The sequence below is a fragment of the Haliotis cracherodii genome, unplaced genomic scaffold (assembly GCF_022045235.1).
Source record: "Haliotis cracherodii isolate W230 unplaced genomic scaffold, xgHalCrac1.p SCAF_10, whole genome shotgun sequence".
NCBI classification, from domain to species: domain Eukaryota; kingdom Metazoa; phylum Mollusca; class Gastropoda; order Lepetellida; family Haliotidae; genus Haliotis; species Haliotis cracherodii.
Genome location: NW_027266265.1, coordinates 19,921,255 through 19,936,366, shown reverse-complemented (window position 1 = coordinate 19,936,366; position 15,112 = coordinate 19,921,255). Strand labels below are relative to the sequence as shown.

The following is a 15,112-nucleotide window of genomic DNA, read 5'->3' as shown; positions in this document are numbered from 1 at the left end:
TCAGTACTGTTGTGGTATGTATGATGGTAAGTTGATCATGCTATTCAGTAGTGTTGTGGTATGTATGATGGTAAGTTGATCATGATATTCAGTACTGTTGTGGTATGTATGATGGTATGTTGATCATGATATTCAGTAGTGTTGTGGTATGTATGATGGTAAGTTTATCATGATATTCAGTACTGTTGTGGTATGTATGATGGTAAGTTGATCATGATATTCAGTACTGTTGTGGTATGTATGATGGTAAGTTGATCATGATATTCAGTACTGTTGTGGTATGTATGATGGTAAGTTGATCATGATATTCAGTACTGTTGTGGTATGTATGATGGTAAGTTGATCATGATATTCAGTACTGTTGTGGTATGTATGATGGTAAGTTGATCATGATATTCAGTAGTGTTGTGGTATACGTGATGGTAAGTTGATCATGATATTCAGTAGTGTTGTGGTATGTATGATGGTAAGTTGATCATGATATTCAGTAGTGTTGTGGTATGTATGATGGTAAGTTGATCATGATATTCAGTACTGTTGTGGTATGTATGATGGTAAGTTGATCATGATATTCAGTACTGTTGTGGTATGTATGATGGTAAGTTGATCATGATATTCAGTACTGTTGTGGTATGTGTGATGGTAAGTTGATCATGACATTCAGTAGTGTTGTGGTATGTATGATTGTAAGTTGATCATGATATTCAGTACTGTTGTGGTATGTATGATGGTAAGTTGATCATGATATTCAGTAGTGTTGTGGTATACGTGATGGTAAGTTTATCATGATATTCAGTACTGTTGTGGTATGTATGATGGTAAGTTGATCATGATATTCAGTAGTGTTGTGGTATGTATGATTGTAAGTTGATCATGATATTCAGTACTGTTGTGGTATGTATGATGGTAGGTTGATCATGATATTCAGTACTGTTGTGGTATACGTGATGGTAAGTTTATCATGATATTCAGTACTGTTGTGGTATCTATGATGGTAAGTTGATCATGATATTCAGTACTGTTGTGGTATCTATGATGGTAAGGTGACCATGATATTCAGTACTGTGGTGGTATGTGTGATGGTAAGGTGACCATGATATGTTGCGGTATATGCCACAGAAGCATGTTAATCATAAGAGTTCAGCATCAGTTTATCAATTCAGCGTCTAAACAATGACAATATTTTCGGTATACTACTTACTGTTTATTTAGAAATTGACAAGTGGCGTTATATTTACATTCGCAAAAGCAAGCTTTAACATAAAGCGCATAAGTTACAACAAGTTATAGCGTACATTTGCGACCTAAGAATAATAAACATCAGACAACACTTTTAGGCCGCTTTACACGGAGAGATCTAAGTTTTCTTTTTCTCGCCTTTTCAAGTTCAGTGAGAGAGTCTTTTCTATTGGAGAAGTATGACTTCCCTGGCAGTAGTGAGTTCCTGCTCCTTGGTCGCTGATACTTGCCTGTGTTGGGCCGAGCCGGTTGTAGGGGCTCCACGCCAAGCTTCTCAATGTCTTTGATGATTTCACTGGTCACGTCGGTTACAGAGCGAGGACGCAGGTCACGGGGTTTGACGGAACCACGTCCTCGACTGTAAGTTGTGTTGCCTGACTTGGGCCGTCGTAAGATTGCGTTGTTAGCGTTGATGAGTTTGGCGTTATGTTTCTTCTGGCACGTGATGCATATACGGGGCACGGGATTGCTGAGAATTGATTCGATCTGTTCTTCTTGGTGAACTTGCCTCATGTAGGCTTCGTACCTGTTGTCATGACAACTTCCGGTACATAGCTGCTGGCGGCACAGGGTGCAAGTATTTGGCTGCAGTGCCTTCTCGGGACAGTCCCCAACACATGCAGGCTGAAGGCAGTTGTTACAGCACCGCCTGTCACGTGACTTAGCACTTGGGACTCTTTGTTTGGTCCTCTGTCGCAATCTCTTGGTCTCCCATTCGACCGTTTCACTTTGAAGCTTCTCAATGTCCACTAAACGGTCAAGTATTGTCTCAACGGCCTTGGTCTTGGGCCTCACTGACAGTATGTCCCGCCAGTCGTATTTCTGGCGTGCTATCACCTTCAGATCTAAACGATCAAATGGCTCAGGCAAGGTCGTTTCAAACTCGTAAGCAGGAATGTCAACATGCTCGGCGTCGAAGTCGAACCTACGTCTGTCCCTTCGATCCTCAGGCACATAGATGGCATCCAGCTTTTCTGGTCGCAGTTGTAGCTGGGGCACCGGTCTATTGCTATCTACCGGCGGCTCGGGCTCGCTGTCAGAGTCAGACGAAGAATCATGATTATCGGAGTTGGGACTGTCTATCCCACTGGTGCTCACATCATCATCCTTAACTCTGTCCCCAAAGCTGTGGGGAGTGATTCGGCTCCTCCCTAGGAGGTCGGCCAAGACATTGGGGCTTAGGGTATCGAAATCTCCCGGGGTTACGTCAGGGGTCTCGCTCGTCCTCAGGCCACAGGAGGGACGGTATGCCCCCGGGGGCACGGAGCGTGGTCGCTGAGGGGGCTTTGGCACGGCGCTTGATGGCCGACTTGATGGGGGTCTGAAATAATGATAAAACTGTTTGGCGGACCTCGACTATTATTAAAACCAAACTGGCAAGTCAGGCACAACAATATTCCGGATTAGTTTTCACCAGAGATACGGAACTTGTTCGCAGTACGATTAAGCTGGTATATCAATACAATTGAGTGATTTATATAGAGAATACTACACTCATTCTCGTTAGATACCATTTTTACGAAACGAGTGGACTTTCTATGGTATCTGACCGAGCGAAAGCGAGGTCAGGTATCAAAGAAAGTTCACGAGTTTCGTAAAAATGGTATCTATAACGAGAATGAGTGTGGTATTTTATTTATTACCCAAGTTAAATATGTATGTAAGTGTAAATACATAACAACTTTTGTTCGTTGACAGACCAAACTGAAACCGATTGCAAAATTTGGTTGCGCACGAATATTGATATATGCCCAAATATGGGCATTGTTGACATTCCTATGCATACGCATAAACAACATGCGCCTGCAGTTGTGTTTGAAAACAAAACAGCACCGACACTCAAGATCCTTTTGGAAGAATTTCTTCAACTTATGGTAATTCAAGCGCCATGTTGTTAGTACGCAGGATACCTAATAAGAACATTTGAAAAGTCACATTTGCGCCGCGCTTTGAATATCGGACCAACAGTCGGTCACTCGCACTGCCGGGGTCCCGTCTGTGCATTCAAAATGGTTCTTTTTCTTGATCTGTCAGCTTAATTTATATCATGTCAGTACCATTTTGGAAGAGGGAAATCAGAGTGGTCGCCAAAGACATTCATGTTTACTGTACCACCCTTTACTGAAGACGTAAAAATCAACACGCTCAAGTCCGCTTCCATGACAGCTTCGAACGAAGTCACCAGCGGAATAAGAAATGACAACCGTGATCTACTCAGCGTTTTACGCTAGAGATAGGGAATGTTATTGATCGCCTTTGGGATATTTTGGGCCACATAATCATAAATCTACGGAGTTTTCGAATGATTTGTATCGGAAATGTTCACTTTGAGTGATCTGGTTGTGCAGTCGTGAACAAACAACTCCCGAAACAGTGCCACAAAATACGCTTCGAAAGGGACCCTGATGGCACAACCGGATCATCCCAAGTAAGTCTAGATATATGTCCAGATAGTTTAAACTGACTTCATTTCACCACGCTTATCCTTTTACGTTACATCAAATTGGAAGTTGCGAAAGTAGTCGGGTGCGTCACGCTCATCGGGACCCTCGATCTATTGAACGGTAGTCGTACATTGTAAATGGATATAGCTCGATTATATAATGTCTGTGGAAGCTCAATGCATAAATTATATAGGATGCAAACCGAGTTTGATGCGTGTGACAATCTTGTTTGGTTTAATAGAGTGTTTGTTAATATCCCTCGCTCACATGAGATTACTTCAGTTCTGCCTTGTAGTTGCAAAATGAATGACGTCTTGCGATTTTTTATGAATGAAAAAAGTAGTCCCGGTGTGATAGAGGTCACGGTTATCCAATCAAAACGAATAAAACAGTCAACCTTATATGACACACGTGTGACGTACGGATTTAGTATCTTACCACCTGTATCTTCACCACGTGGGTAATAATCCATCGGTTGCGATTCCAAATGCTTGTCGTAAGAGGCGACTAACTGAATCGGGTGTTCATGCTCTGACTTGGTTGATGCATGTCATCGAATCCCAATTGCGTGGGTCGATGCTCGTGATGTCAATCACTTGACTGTCTGGCCCAGACTCGATTATTTACAGACCGCGGCCATATAGCTGAAATATTGCTGGGTGCGGCGTTAAACAGCAAACACAAACAACCAACCAAATGTTTTTGTTTTGTAACACCTTGTGTATCCACGTACCGTCTGTCGGCCCGCCCGCTGATGGGCCTGCATCGGGTGATTGTGGGCTCGAACTCGTCATGTTTGAGAGGCAGCCACTGTTTGTGTTGGAAGGCCTTGAGGCTTGCGGCCAGGTGACTGTGATACACCTGGTTGAGACTGTCCCCCGTCCTTCCTCCTCCGACCCCGCCTCCTCCTCCTCCTCCGACCCCGGGTTTGCCTGAAGTGTACAGCTTCTGAAAACATCAATGCGTGAGGTGGAAAAGTAAAGCAGACATTCTGGAAACAGGCAGATTTGCCTCGTGACACTGGTCGCTATATGACCGAAACATGCAGAATGTTAATATTAACTCACTCACACGCTTTGTGAAATCGCCATCCTACTGTCTGAAGCGTTCAGCTTCCCAACACTGAACATTAAGGAACTATACTGCATAAGCGTCGGATCTCACCCACCCCTCCCCAGACCCAATTTTTCTATAGATGAAAGAATATAATCACATATCCAATACGTAAAAACCTGTAATTAGGATATTTTTTTTATATAAATGCTTTTGTACATTTGCATGATGATTCATTCTTTGAAAGTACAATGTAGTCACTGACATGTATACATCGAAATAACACCGGATGTGTAAAATCTTCTGTGACATTTTGCATGTGTTCTCGAATCCTCAACAGTTGTATACAACACGGATCATCCGGAATTTTCTCCCTAAAGACGCAGTCTTCAGCTGATGATGGTGTCTTCCAGGTATAGCGTACTACACATATTAACGTTAGTCTCCATGTTCCTACTGACACCTATTGACCCACGCATAGTAGGCGTTCTGTTGATACACTAGTGGACATACGAAATGTTTAATGTCAACTGCAAATGTATTTTATGATGAGTTTGATTAACTTAGAAAACGAGTGTGTACAGAAACAAAATTATAAATGTTATTTCGAAATAAAGAACTATGTTGATACAAATGGAAGCATGCTTTTATGCCATTTTAAAACTTGGTAATTTCCATTTCTGACCGTTCAAGGAAGATAATGATTTCCAAAGTCTTCAGGTACAATGGCGGATGCTTCCACAAATCATTTCATCTGTGTCGAAAGAGAGGGAATGCTTGATTAAACAAGTTACATTGTTGATACCATCGGGTATATGCTGTCGGGTTTTGATGTGCATTTACACAGCTACTGAAGATTTACCTGGCAATACCAGTCTCTACTGCAAGATCATGTTTTTAGAGACTAAAATACACCTAAGAAGTACCATGACCCAGCAACGTCTCAACAACATCATGCTGTTACTTCACATGCGGAAGGACGATACAGACAACATGTGCCTTATGAACATTTTCACATGCACACTTCCTGCCACTGTTTACTGCAGCAGAATGTCCGCACTTTAACACAGCTGACAAAATTAATATATTGTGTTAAGTGTCAACACAATCAGTAAATACGCCATCGTGTCACTTAATTTTCTGATCCATCACCTGATTGTCTGGTTTGTTTACAGATCGCAGGAGTACTATATATATATATATATATATATATATATATATATATATATATATATACAAAAATCAGGTAAATGTTCACTCGGTGTACATGTAATATATAATAAAATAATAAAGTCCACATTAGTCCATCATCTTCTTTATATCAGTTTCAAACATAGTACTTTCGCTGTCTCATGACAGCTCTTCAGTGTAACTGACAATGACATATAATATATATATATATGAACACAAACACATAAACACACACACGCACACTGACATCGATTGGAGTGGGGTTGAATAGTTTGAGAGATTGCACTCTCGTTACACTCTCTATATACACTATAGTAATTAGATGGAGACAGTGGGGGTTTTAATAATAAAACGGAAAACGATTTCATTGTGTTTAGAAATAGATGCGATGGAGATGGCATCTGTACCCATGTCACCTATGAGAAGTGGTATTTATCTAATATAATGGAATAAATATACAATAAACTGGAAAACATTACAAAAGCTGAACTCATTCGAATGCATTGTTTACCTGTATAACAGACTGAACAACAACGATTGATCTCTTGTCACCATGCCCAGAAGGGACACATGGCCCTTGTGCCACTGTGATTACCTCTTCAAAAGCAATGTGCTGCTGGTCAGCTGATGTTACTTGTAATGAGAGTAATTTGATTAATATTCAATTTCAATTCAATTACTCAAATACACTTCAGAGCAAACAGGGATTTGAAGAGGCGGCCTTAGTGGCACATTGGCCATGTCCCGGCTGGACATTGCTATATTAAATCAATCGCTGTTGGTTGATATACTGTGTCCAGCCCATGTGATTATTCATAGTGGTACCGTAAACTGGGTCAACCCAGGTCGTGTATATTAATGTACAAAGAGGAGCACTTCATCATCGTACACACCAACCACTCAAGCCTGGCTGTTGTGTCCATATCTACCTGACAGCGTGAGGGAGTAAGGGCAAACAGCGTTATCACCGACTCCAGGCTGCTATCTGCATAGACTTAGACCTACAGTTTCACAGCGCTATAGGAGTCAAGGACCAGAGCATCCTTAAACAAGAAACAGGTAGGTGGTCATGTGTGTAGAGATATATCACCGTGTGTGTATATGGATATTTTTTTTTTAGTGTTTGGAGTATATGTCATATTTATACGTGTTTTATAATGCTGTAAAAGGGGGGTGGGGGGTGGGGGGGCAGCCAACGTGGTCGCCATACCTCGACTGATAATAAAGAATATAATTATGTAAGGTAGAGGAGAGGCTGTGTTGGTGTCTGTTGAACACTATCACCTCCTCTCGTCTCAGAATGCACCTATTTACAGTGGTAACACAGGGTAGTCATTCCGATGAACTAGTTGAGTAAGTCAAGTAAGCGAAGTCGCCCACATGATTTGACACGTCCACGTGTACGTGGTAAGTCATTACTGCATCAGTAATCCCAAACCCGATCTTGCTGTCAACGCTATCGATTACCTGTCACTAATGGCTGAAAGCCAGTTCATAAAACCATGTCATTATCTATGATGTTATATTGTTACATGTAATAAACATATACACGCGGTTAATTTGGCTGGTGATTGGCAGGTATACAACATGGCAGCGTTGCTAGGAAACTGGCAGTTGGATCGTCACGAAAACATGGACGACTACATGAAGGCTGTCGGTCAGTAGGCATGTCGTAGATGCATGGTTCAAATAACACGTGCTATACATTACCCCTAGCACACTAACACTTGTCTAGTTTCAAGTGAAGTGGGAAAGTAAAAGATCTCTAACTTTACTAACTACATGTCGTTCAATTCTCTTTGTCAACCACTCCGAAATGCATATTTTTAGCCGACATAATTTTAGCACCTGTCTCTGAATTTCCACACTGGCTTGGGCCACCCTTATTAATATTAGTATAAGTAAGTATTATTCGCCACACTCTGAGTGCATGTAGGACAGTTCACTGATATGTCGGCTGGTTCAAGGCCACCACGCCCAGTCATGTATCTGACGACTTGTCCATGGTGTTATCATGGTGTTATCTATATAGAAGCTTCTGTTCGAAAGCCCGATAGTTGGCAAGGTTGCCACGTATATTTCCACGTGTTGATGTATTTACTTATTGTAGCCTGGTCTGGGATATACCGGGCTTGAGTTTATCTCCACGTGTCACTGCAGGTGTTAACATTCTGGTGAGAAAAGTGGGTCTCTCTCTCACGAGCTACGAGGAAATCAAGCAGGATGGCGACTGCTGGGAAATCCACATCACATCAACTTTCAAGAACGCTCAATTAAAATTCAAGCTCGGGGAGGAATTTGAAGAAGAGACCATGGATGGAAGGAAAGTCAAGGTCTGTCGATTGTAACAATGTTTTAGCTACATAAAACATTCACGTTAAAACATTCACGTTATGAAGTTTGTATTACCTTGTTTGAGTATATAATTATACAAAAATAGATCTTGCCCAAATCGCTTGCATTGACAGAGAAACCGTCAAAGATAGTTTACAGCGTCGAACCCTTGTTGCATTCGACGGAGCACACGTGCCACTTCCACGTACACTGACAGGTGGCTTTGTTCCATACGACTAATATTTTTAGTTCTCCCAATTTTGTTTTAACAGTCGACGTTTGCCCTGGAAGGCGATAAACTGATACACCACCAGACGGCCGTGAAGGAAGGTGGCGAGAACTCGACGATTACGCGAGAGGTTGAAGGGGAGACGCTGGTTATCGTGAGCATGTTTTGTCTGGCCTCGGCTTTGCGCCAACATTAGAAAAGTAGACGAAGCGTCTTCAAATACTCACAATTGGCACACCCAAAGAAGAAACGGGATCATGCATTTCAAAGACAGAAAAGAGTACAACAGTTTCATACATAGTCACCAATTTTTTTTCTCTCGAAAGTACCCTTTTGGTAATTCTAGTTGTTTGAACATGATACACGTGAGAACGGCTAGATATCGGCGTCAGTATAACACAACCCTAACGTCTGGATGAGATAACATGCATCACTTCTGTTTTTCGAAGGGACATAACCATGTTGAAGATGAATTCCACGTTCTTCTAGAGCAAGAAGACACTCTTTTCCCAAGCGTCTCATTACATCACCCCACCCCCTCTTTATTGAGAATTTTATAAGATTTACGTCAGCTGAAAACGCACAAATTATAAAAAGCTTAGGTAAATTTCTCTTCCAAGTCATGAACATTCGAACGGAAACACAGTGTTGAACGGTAAATCAGTATTAAATCTACTCAGCATGCCAAAATATATATAGTATATTTCCATTGTATTATGGACCAGTGGGCTGAAGTACCGAATACATTTGTCTGTCTGTCTGTCTGCATCACTTTGTATGGTAAGAGAAGAACTCCGAAATGATCAGCCAGTCTGACAGCATGGTGGGCAGGGTGCAGTATCATAGAAGGTCAGTATACCGACACAGTCTTGTCTTATGATTGGGTGATTACAATGTATATATATCTACTGTATCCTTTCTTTCAGACCTTCGTGGCGCTGAAACAGAATGTGACGGCCAAAAGGTTTTATAAACGCTACACAAAATAGGCCTGTGTATCAGTAATATAGGAAGAGTCCCAACATCGTGCATCATCAGTATCAAGCACCTGGTCTATCGCACTCTTGGCGTATCTGTTCTGCACCAGGACAACCTCAGAGCCGGCACCTGCAGGAAATACGCTTGAGGGCAGTTTTGGACATTTGGGCGTTGTGTTGTTTTTCACAAAAATTGTCAAGAGCAACATTTTAATTAAGTTTCTAATTGCCTGTGTTGCGTGAATAAATACAATTTTCCATATATACGTATTGACATTAGCCAACAGAGTACACGGAATAGACGCTGAAACCGTGACAACAGAAAATTTAGAAGTAGTACTCTTGTCATATTCAAAACAATTATTTCGGCCAAATCGTTTGGATATCACCACCCTAGTCACTAGAAATGACTTTTACTGCTCAACTCACATAACAAAATACCTATAAATGTACCTAGAAACAAAACAAGAAATATCTGGCCTAAAACCTGACAAACATATCACGTAATTCTGACAAAGTTATATCATATCACCCTGTAGGGCTCAGAACCTCTCTACTTGTAGGTGTTTCTGGGTTGGCTTTTGAACTTTTATGGAATGAAATCGAGGCTGGCTTCTGAACTTTAATGTAACCACATCTAGGCTGGCTTCTGAACATTAATGTGACCACATCTAGGCTGGCGTCTAAACTTTTATATTACCACATCTAGGCTGGCGTCTTAACTTTAATGTAACCACATCTAGGCTGTCTTCTGAACTTTAATGTGACCACATCTAGGCTGGCTTCTGAACTTTAATGTGACCACATCTAGGCTGGCTTCTGAACTTTAATGTGATCACATCTTGGCTGGCTTCTGAACTTTAATGTAACCACATCTAGGCTGGCTTCTGAACTTTAATGTGATCACATCTAGGCTGGCTTCTGAACTTTAATGTAACCACATCTAGGCTGGCTTCTGAACTTTAATGTGATCACATCTAGGCTGGCTTCTGAACTTTAATGTAACCGCATCTAGGCTTGCTTCTGAACTTAAATGTGATCACATCTAGGCTGGCTTCTGAACTTTAATGTAACCACATCTAGGCTGGCTTCTGAACTTTAATGTGATCACATCTAGGCTGGCTTCTGAACTTTAATGTAACCACATCTAGGCTGGCTTCTGAACTTTAATGTGATCACATCTAGGCTGGCTTCTGAACTTTAATGTAACCACATCTAGGCTGGCTTCTGAACTTTAATGTGACCACATCTAGGCTGGCTTCTGAATTTTAATGTAACCACATCTAGGCTGGCTTCTGAACTTTAATGTAACCACATCTAGGCTGGCTTCTGAACATTAATGTGACCACATCTAGGCTGGCGTCTAAACTTTTATATTACCACATCTAGGCTGGCGTCTTAACTTTAATGTAACCACATCTAGGCTGGCTTCTGAACTTTAATGTAACCACATCTAGGCTGGCTTCTGAACTTTAATGTAACTACATCTAGGCTGGCTTCTGAACTTTAATGTAACCACATCTAGGCTGGCTTCTGAACTTTAATGTGATCACATCTAGGCTTACATTCGTCCTTCAATTTCCACGGAGAAACGTTTTCCAAAGCATTAGGTTTTTACAGAATGTTTGACAATACAAAAGGAAAATTGTAGTATATTATATTCGGTGTTCGTACAACTACAAATGCTGCGTAAATGCTTAAACTTAATCTCAGTAACATCTTCGAGAGTAGCAACTCTCTGTCGGAATCCACGTATCTATCGTTTGTATACAGAGACGTTCAGCGAGATTTGGTGTGGATTTTGAATCCACTGATTGACGTCATTAGCATCGATCAACGCAATTTGGGTATGATGACCTTCATCAACCAAGTCGCCGAGCCTGACCACCAGATCCATCTAGTCACCTCTTATGACAAACATAGGCTGCTCAAGACCTAAATTCTTATCGGGAATCACCACGTGTATCGTCAATTAATAAGTTAACATAAGACTGTAGACGGGCTGGGAGTAAAATAAGTGTTTAATTGTCTTACTCTTGTTCTCTTCCGCGTCCTCGTACTCCCCCGCCTCCTCCACCCCGTCATCGTCACGTCAAGCTGGAACAACGACCCCGAGTTCAGTCGCACGTTCTCGAAGTCGCAGTGATCATAGCCACCCATGCTGTGGCGTTCAGATCGACGCGAGTCTAGGGAATAATCCGGGTGAATGTATCCTCAACCTTCATGGTTGTCACGTTATATAATATACACACACCCCATTGCTCGAATTCCGCGATACAGTATCGTCCCGAGATTCCAAGAACGCAAGAACTTCATCCTTCCATGAGGCAATGTGTACGTCACTTCTGTAGTACTACTACCCCTAGATTAGGTAGTCATACAGGGACATTGTCTGGGTAATATCCATTCCTATAGGGGAAATGTGGACGTCCTCAGTTGTTCGACTGAAGCTACTCCTCAGCGAACAGTGAACATGTCACCAGGGTGTTCGGAATGATGCCAACACTGGCTGTGAAGCCACAGGGTGACACGATATAGGTAGGTAGACAGCTTGGTGCCTAGAGTATACCCTCCACCTTCCCACAGGTCCCTCCCCCTATGGATTACACATACAAATGACAGGGGTATGTCGTCGATCTACCCACAGACCCGTCCCCCAGGCCTCGTTACGCTAGAACGTCATCACAGTCGCCGGCGTAATCGATCAGATCTGGAAGACAGCACAGTGTCAGTGCAGGCCTATGTCACCGCCGCTGTCCTGTTGTCGACAAGCAGTTATATCACGACGAAGAACGCGTGTCTGCAACCGTTGGGTTTATATACCAACAAAGAAAACATAGTTCATTCCAAATTGCTGAAACGCAAGAAACACTCCACTCATGGTATGAGCTGGACCAGTTTCTACCAATTATTACACTGTCAAATAACTGGTAACAACTGTCTGCAGGAAGGCAGTTTTCTTCGCATGATTCCAGTATTACATTCCACAGAAGTCCATGGCTTAAGCTGGTAATGTTCTTGTCTCGTGTCCAGCTCCAACAGATGACCCCCTACTGCGAGGCATTAACCAGTGATCCATATTCTGTATCCATGTCTCTTAAGGGCGTACACAGAAGCAAACTCACATTACATTGGCAACAGACTTGTAGCACGCGTGCGTTTCATAGGCGTATAGAGGCTCCACACTCATACTGGATGAGGACATAGGCCATTGAAGAATGTCACGACATTTATCCTGCTCATTTCGAAGAACGAGACCGGCATAGAAATACTGACGATTCAGCAGGTTATATTATCTGGATCTGGTGACAGGAGGTCGTTCTCCGTGACGACTATAGTCGGCTGAACTGTTAGTGGTGACTCATCAGCTCCGATATGGTCAACCATGCGCAACATGTGTCCTTAGTTGGAGTCTCGATTTCTATGCGCATATCCGTGGTGACAAGCCAGCAAATGGTCCATCGTATCAGGCTCAAGAGAAGGAACTATGTATTACAGAGTTGAAAATAGGAGAATTTATCGAGGCTAAGAGTTGATATAAGATGCCCTGAAGACAAGTAGTTATTTCAGTGAGGAGTAGGTCAACTACGTAAGTATGAAGTCAGTGACCAGATTCAGGCATGAAGTCAAGTACTGACAAGCGGTTCTTCCCACAAGTCTTCACGGCTGTTAACTTACCACGTGCATCCCCCACAGATAGGATTGTGCTATACGCTGGTACGAAGGTGTCGGGGATCACTGAAGGTGTGAACAGAAGTCCATTACGTCAACCACACTTAACCTGAACACTGTTGACCACTTTGTGTAATGGTACCTTGCATTACAGCCACAGATGTGTCCTGCTTTAGGTCACGGTTGTTCCTCATAGTTTTCCTTCATTGTTCACCAATATATCCAGTATCAGAGCCAATATCGTCGCTATACCGGCCCGGATCAAATACCTACTGCGGTATCAACCTATCACAATTGCTAATTAGGGGCGATTCAAGCGTTTAAACAACACCTCTCAGTCGTAATCTGCGTTAACTCGTCTGTGGCCACCACGTGTCATTCACGGCCAACTTTCCATATGCTGGTCGACCCTAATCCGCCGCCACCTCGCAGAATAATCCATTGTTCTGGGCGGGGTTTTCCGAGCCGGTTACTAAGTCAGCAACACCATATGTTTAATCCCACTTCGTTACGCCGATAAGCAAAACGGTTTACCTGTAACTGAACCTAGTACCAAAAAAATAAAACACCATGACACTCAATTCTCCCCGCTGCGTGAAGAAGTATCCATTCCTCCGGTTTTCAAATATCCTCCGAGGCAATGACTATAAGTCGATTATCACATAGTGGCCATAATTGCAGGACTGCTGTGAAAATCAATATCCTTAAAAGACCAGTTTGTGGTTTCGATTGTGAAAGGAGACTATGGTTTGCTCGTTGCCATAGTAAAGTTAATTTGATTGACAGAAACAAATATCTCTTTCCATGTGTGTGTCACAGTGCCCGTCATAATGTATACAGGTGTGTGGGGGGGCTGGTGTCGGATCACAGGATTTACTGGATTATTACGAACATGTTAAAAATGTTCTTATTTCAAAGTATATTTAGTATATCCCTTGAACAAAAATCTGCATAAAGAAGTTAAAAACTAATGTTTTCTTCATTAACTAGGACCGACTGACAAACAAATTGTATTCAACCGCAGTAAATGTCCAACTGTAGACCAACTCTTTCAGTACTACTTTTCAGTTTGTGTCTGTGGTGCGATCCATATGCCCACTGCGTAAGTGTGCAGTTCGATGTCGGACATACGCCCACACACAGCATCAAACAACTGAAGTGTGAAGGATTGACAGAATGTACAGAAAGACAGAGACATCACAGTCACATTGAAAAATGTTTATGGAACACAGAAAACGGAACGTTTTTGAACCAGCGCGATCTTTTTCTTGGATTCCACCCGTGATCCCGATAGCGACTATGTTCATTGTCAAGGTAAAAACATTACTTTCGTCACGAAAAGAAATGCAGACCCAGACGCACGTATGTGTTGATAAGCAGAACGTGACAAGTAATTCGAAATGATTCTTTTTCAGTGATAGGGCATGCCTAAAAATAAGTTTTAAAAAGCCGCCCGTTACTATTTAAATCCAGACAAGTGCGAAAATACCACCAGTGTACATATATGAACATGGCGTGTATGCAGTACAGGACGCCATGCTGTGTGACGGCAAGGTTGCCTCTACAACGTGTGCCAGTGCAAGACTGGTGTGCCCCTTGTTGAAGGCTTGTTGCGACAGGTTACAATATACAGCTCTACTCTGATCGCTGATTGCCATCTCCACGGCATTGAGCGACGCTATAAGCTGAAACTGTATATGTTTCTTTGTGATGTTGGTAACGATTGTTGACACGTACTTAGTGTTGCAGTTCACTTGGCTGTATCTCCAGACCATGTGTCATTGATACCTCCACGTTGTTTCTCTTCTTCAAACCGGCGCATGGCTAGAAGTCTTAGTAGCAGAGGCAATAAATCAACATTTTAACAGTCATTTAAGCTCTATTTGAAATGTGATAAATTTAAATGTTACATGAAAGTGACCTTTCCAAATTGAATTGCAAGGCAAATTTCAGTCTCGACACACGCCTACAGA

At 42.2% G+C, this 15,112-nt stretch overlaps 2 protein-coding genes across 5 annotated transcripts in view; one reads left to right on the top strand and one right to left on the bottom strand.

The window, feature by feature from the left end:
- Positions 1–1,196: 1,196 nt before the first annotated feature.
- The window catches only part of LOC139447842 (uncharacterized), a 53,344-nt gene continuing 39,428 nt past the window's right edge, over positions 1,197–15,112 (bottom strand). For all 4 annotated transcript variants that reach the window (XM_071229320.1, XM_071229328.1, XM_071229341.1 and 1 more), the window contains 2 exons: positions 4,417–4,631; positions 1,197–2,560 (listed from right to left, as the gene is read on the bottom strand). In XM_071229320.1, the coding sequence (XP_071085421.1) occupies positions 1,321–2,560; positions 4,417–4,631 (1,455 nt within the window). In that variant the 3' untranslated portion in view covers positions 1,197–1,320. The remainder of the gene's footprint in view (positions 2,561–4,416; positions 4,632–15,112) is intronic.
- Positions 6,917–9,727, top strand: LOC139447831 (fatty acid-binding protein homolog 6-like). Its single transcript, XM_071229313.1, has 5 exons — positions 6,917–6,986; positions 7,506–7,584; positions 8,088–8,260; positions 8,534–8,644; positions 9,417–9,727. Exons 2-5 carry the CDS (start codon positions 7,515–7,517, stop codon positions 9,477–9,479), a joined length of 417 nt encoding a protein of 138 aa, XP_071085414.1. The 5' UTR covers positions 6,917–6,986; positions 7,506–7,514; the 3' UTR covers positions 9,480–9,727.

Bases quoted from the DNA above. Each gene is read 5' to 3' on its own strand.
- LOC139447831 (XM_071229313.1), top strand. From the start codon at position 7,515: ATGGCAGCGTTGCTAGGAAACTGGCAGTTGGATCGTCACGAAAACATG. The intron at 8,261-8,533 runs GTCTGTCGATTG...TTGTTTTAACAG, and splicing joins TGGATGGAAGGAAAGTCAAG to TCGACGTTTGCCCTGGAAGG. The intron at 8,645-9,416 runs GTGAGCATGTTT...CCTTTCTTTCAG, and splicing joins AAGGGGAGACGCTGGTTATC to ACCTTCGTGGCGCTGAAACA.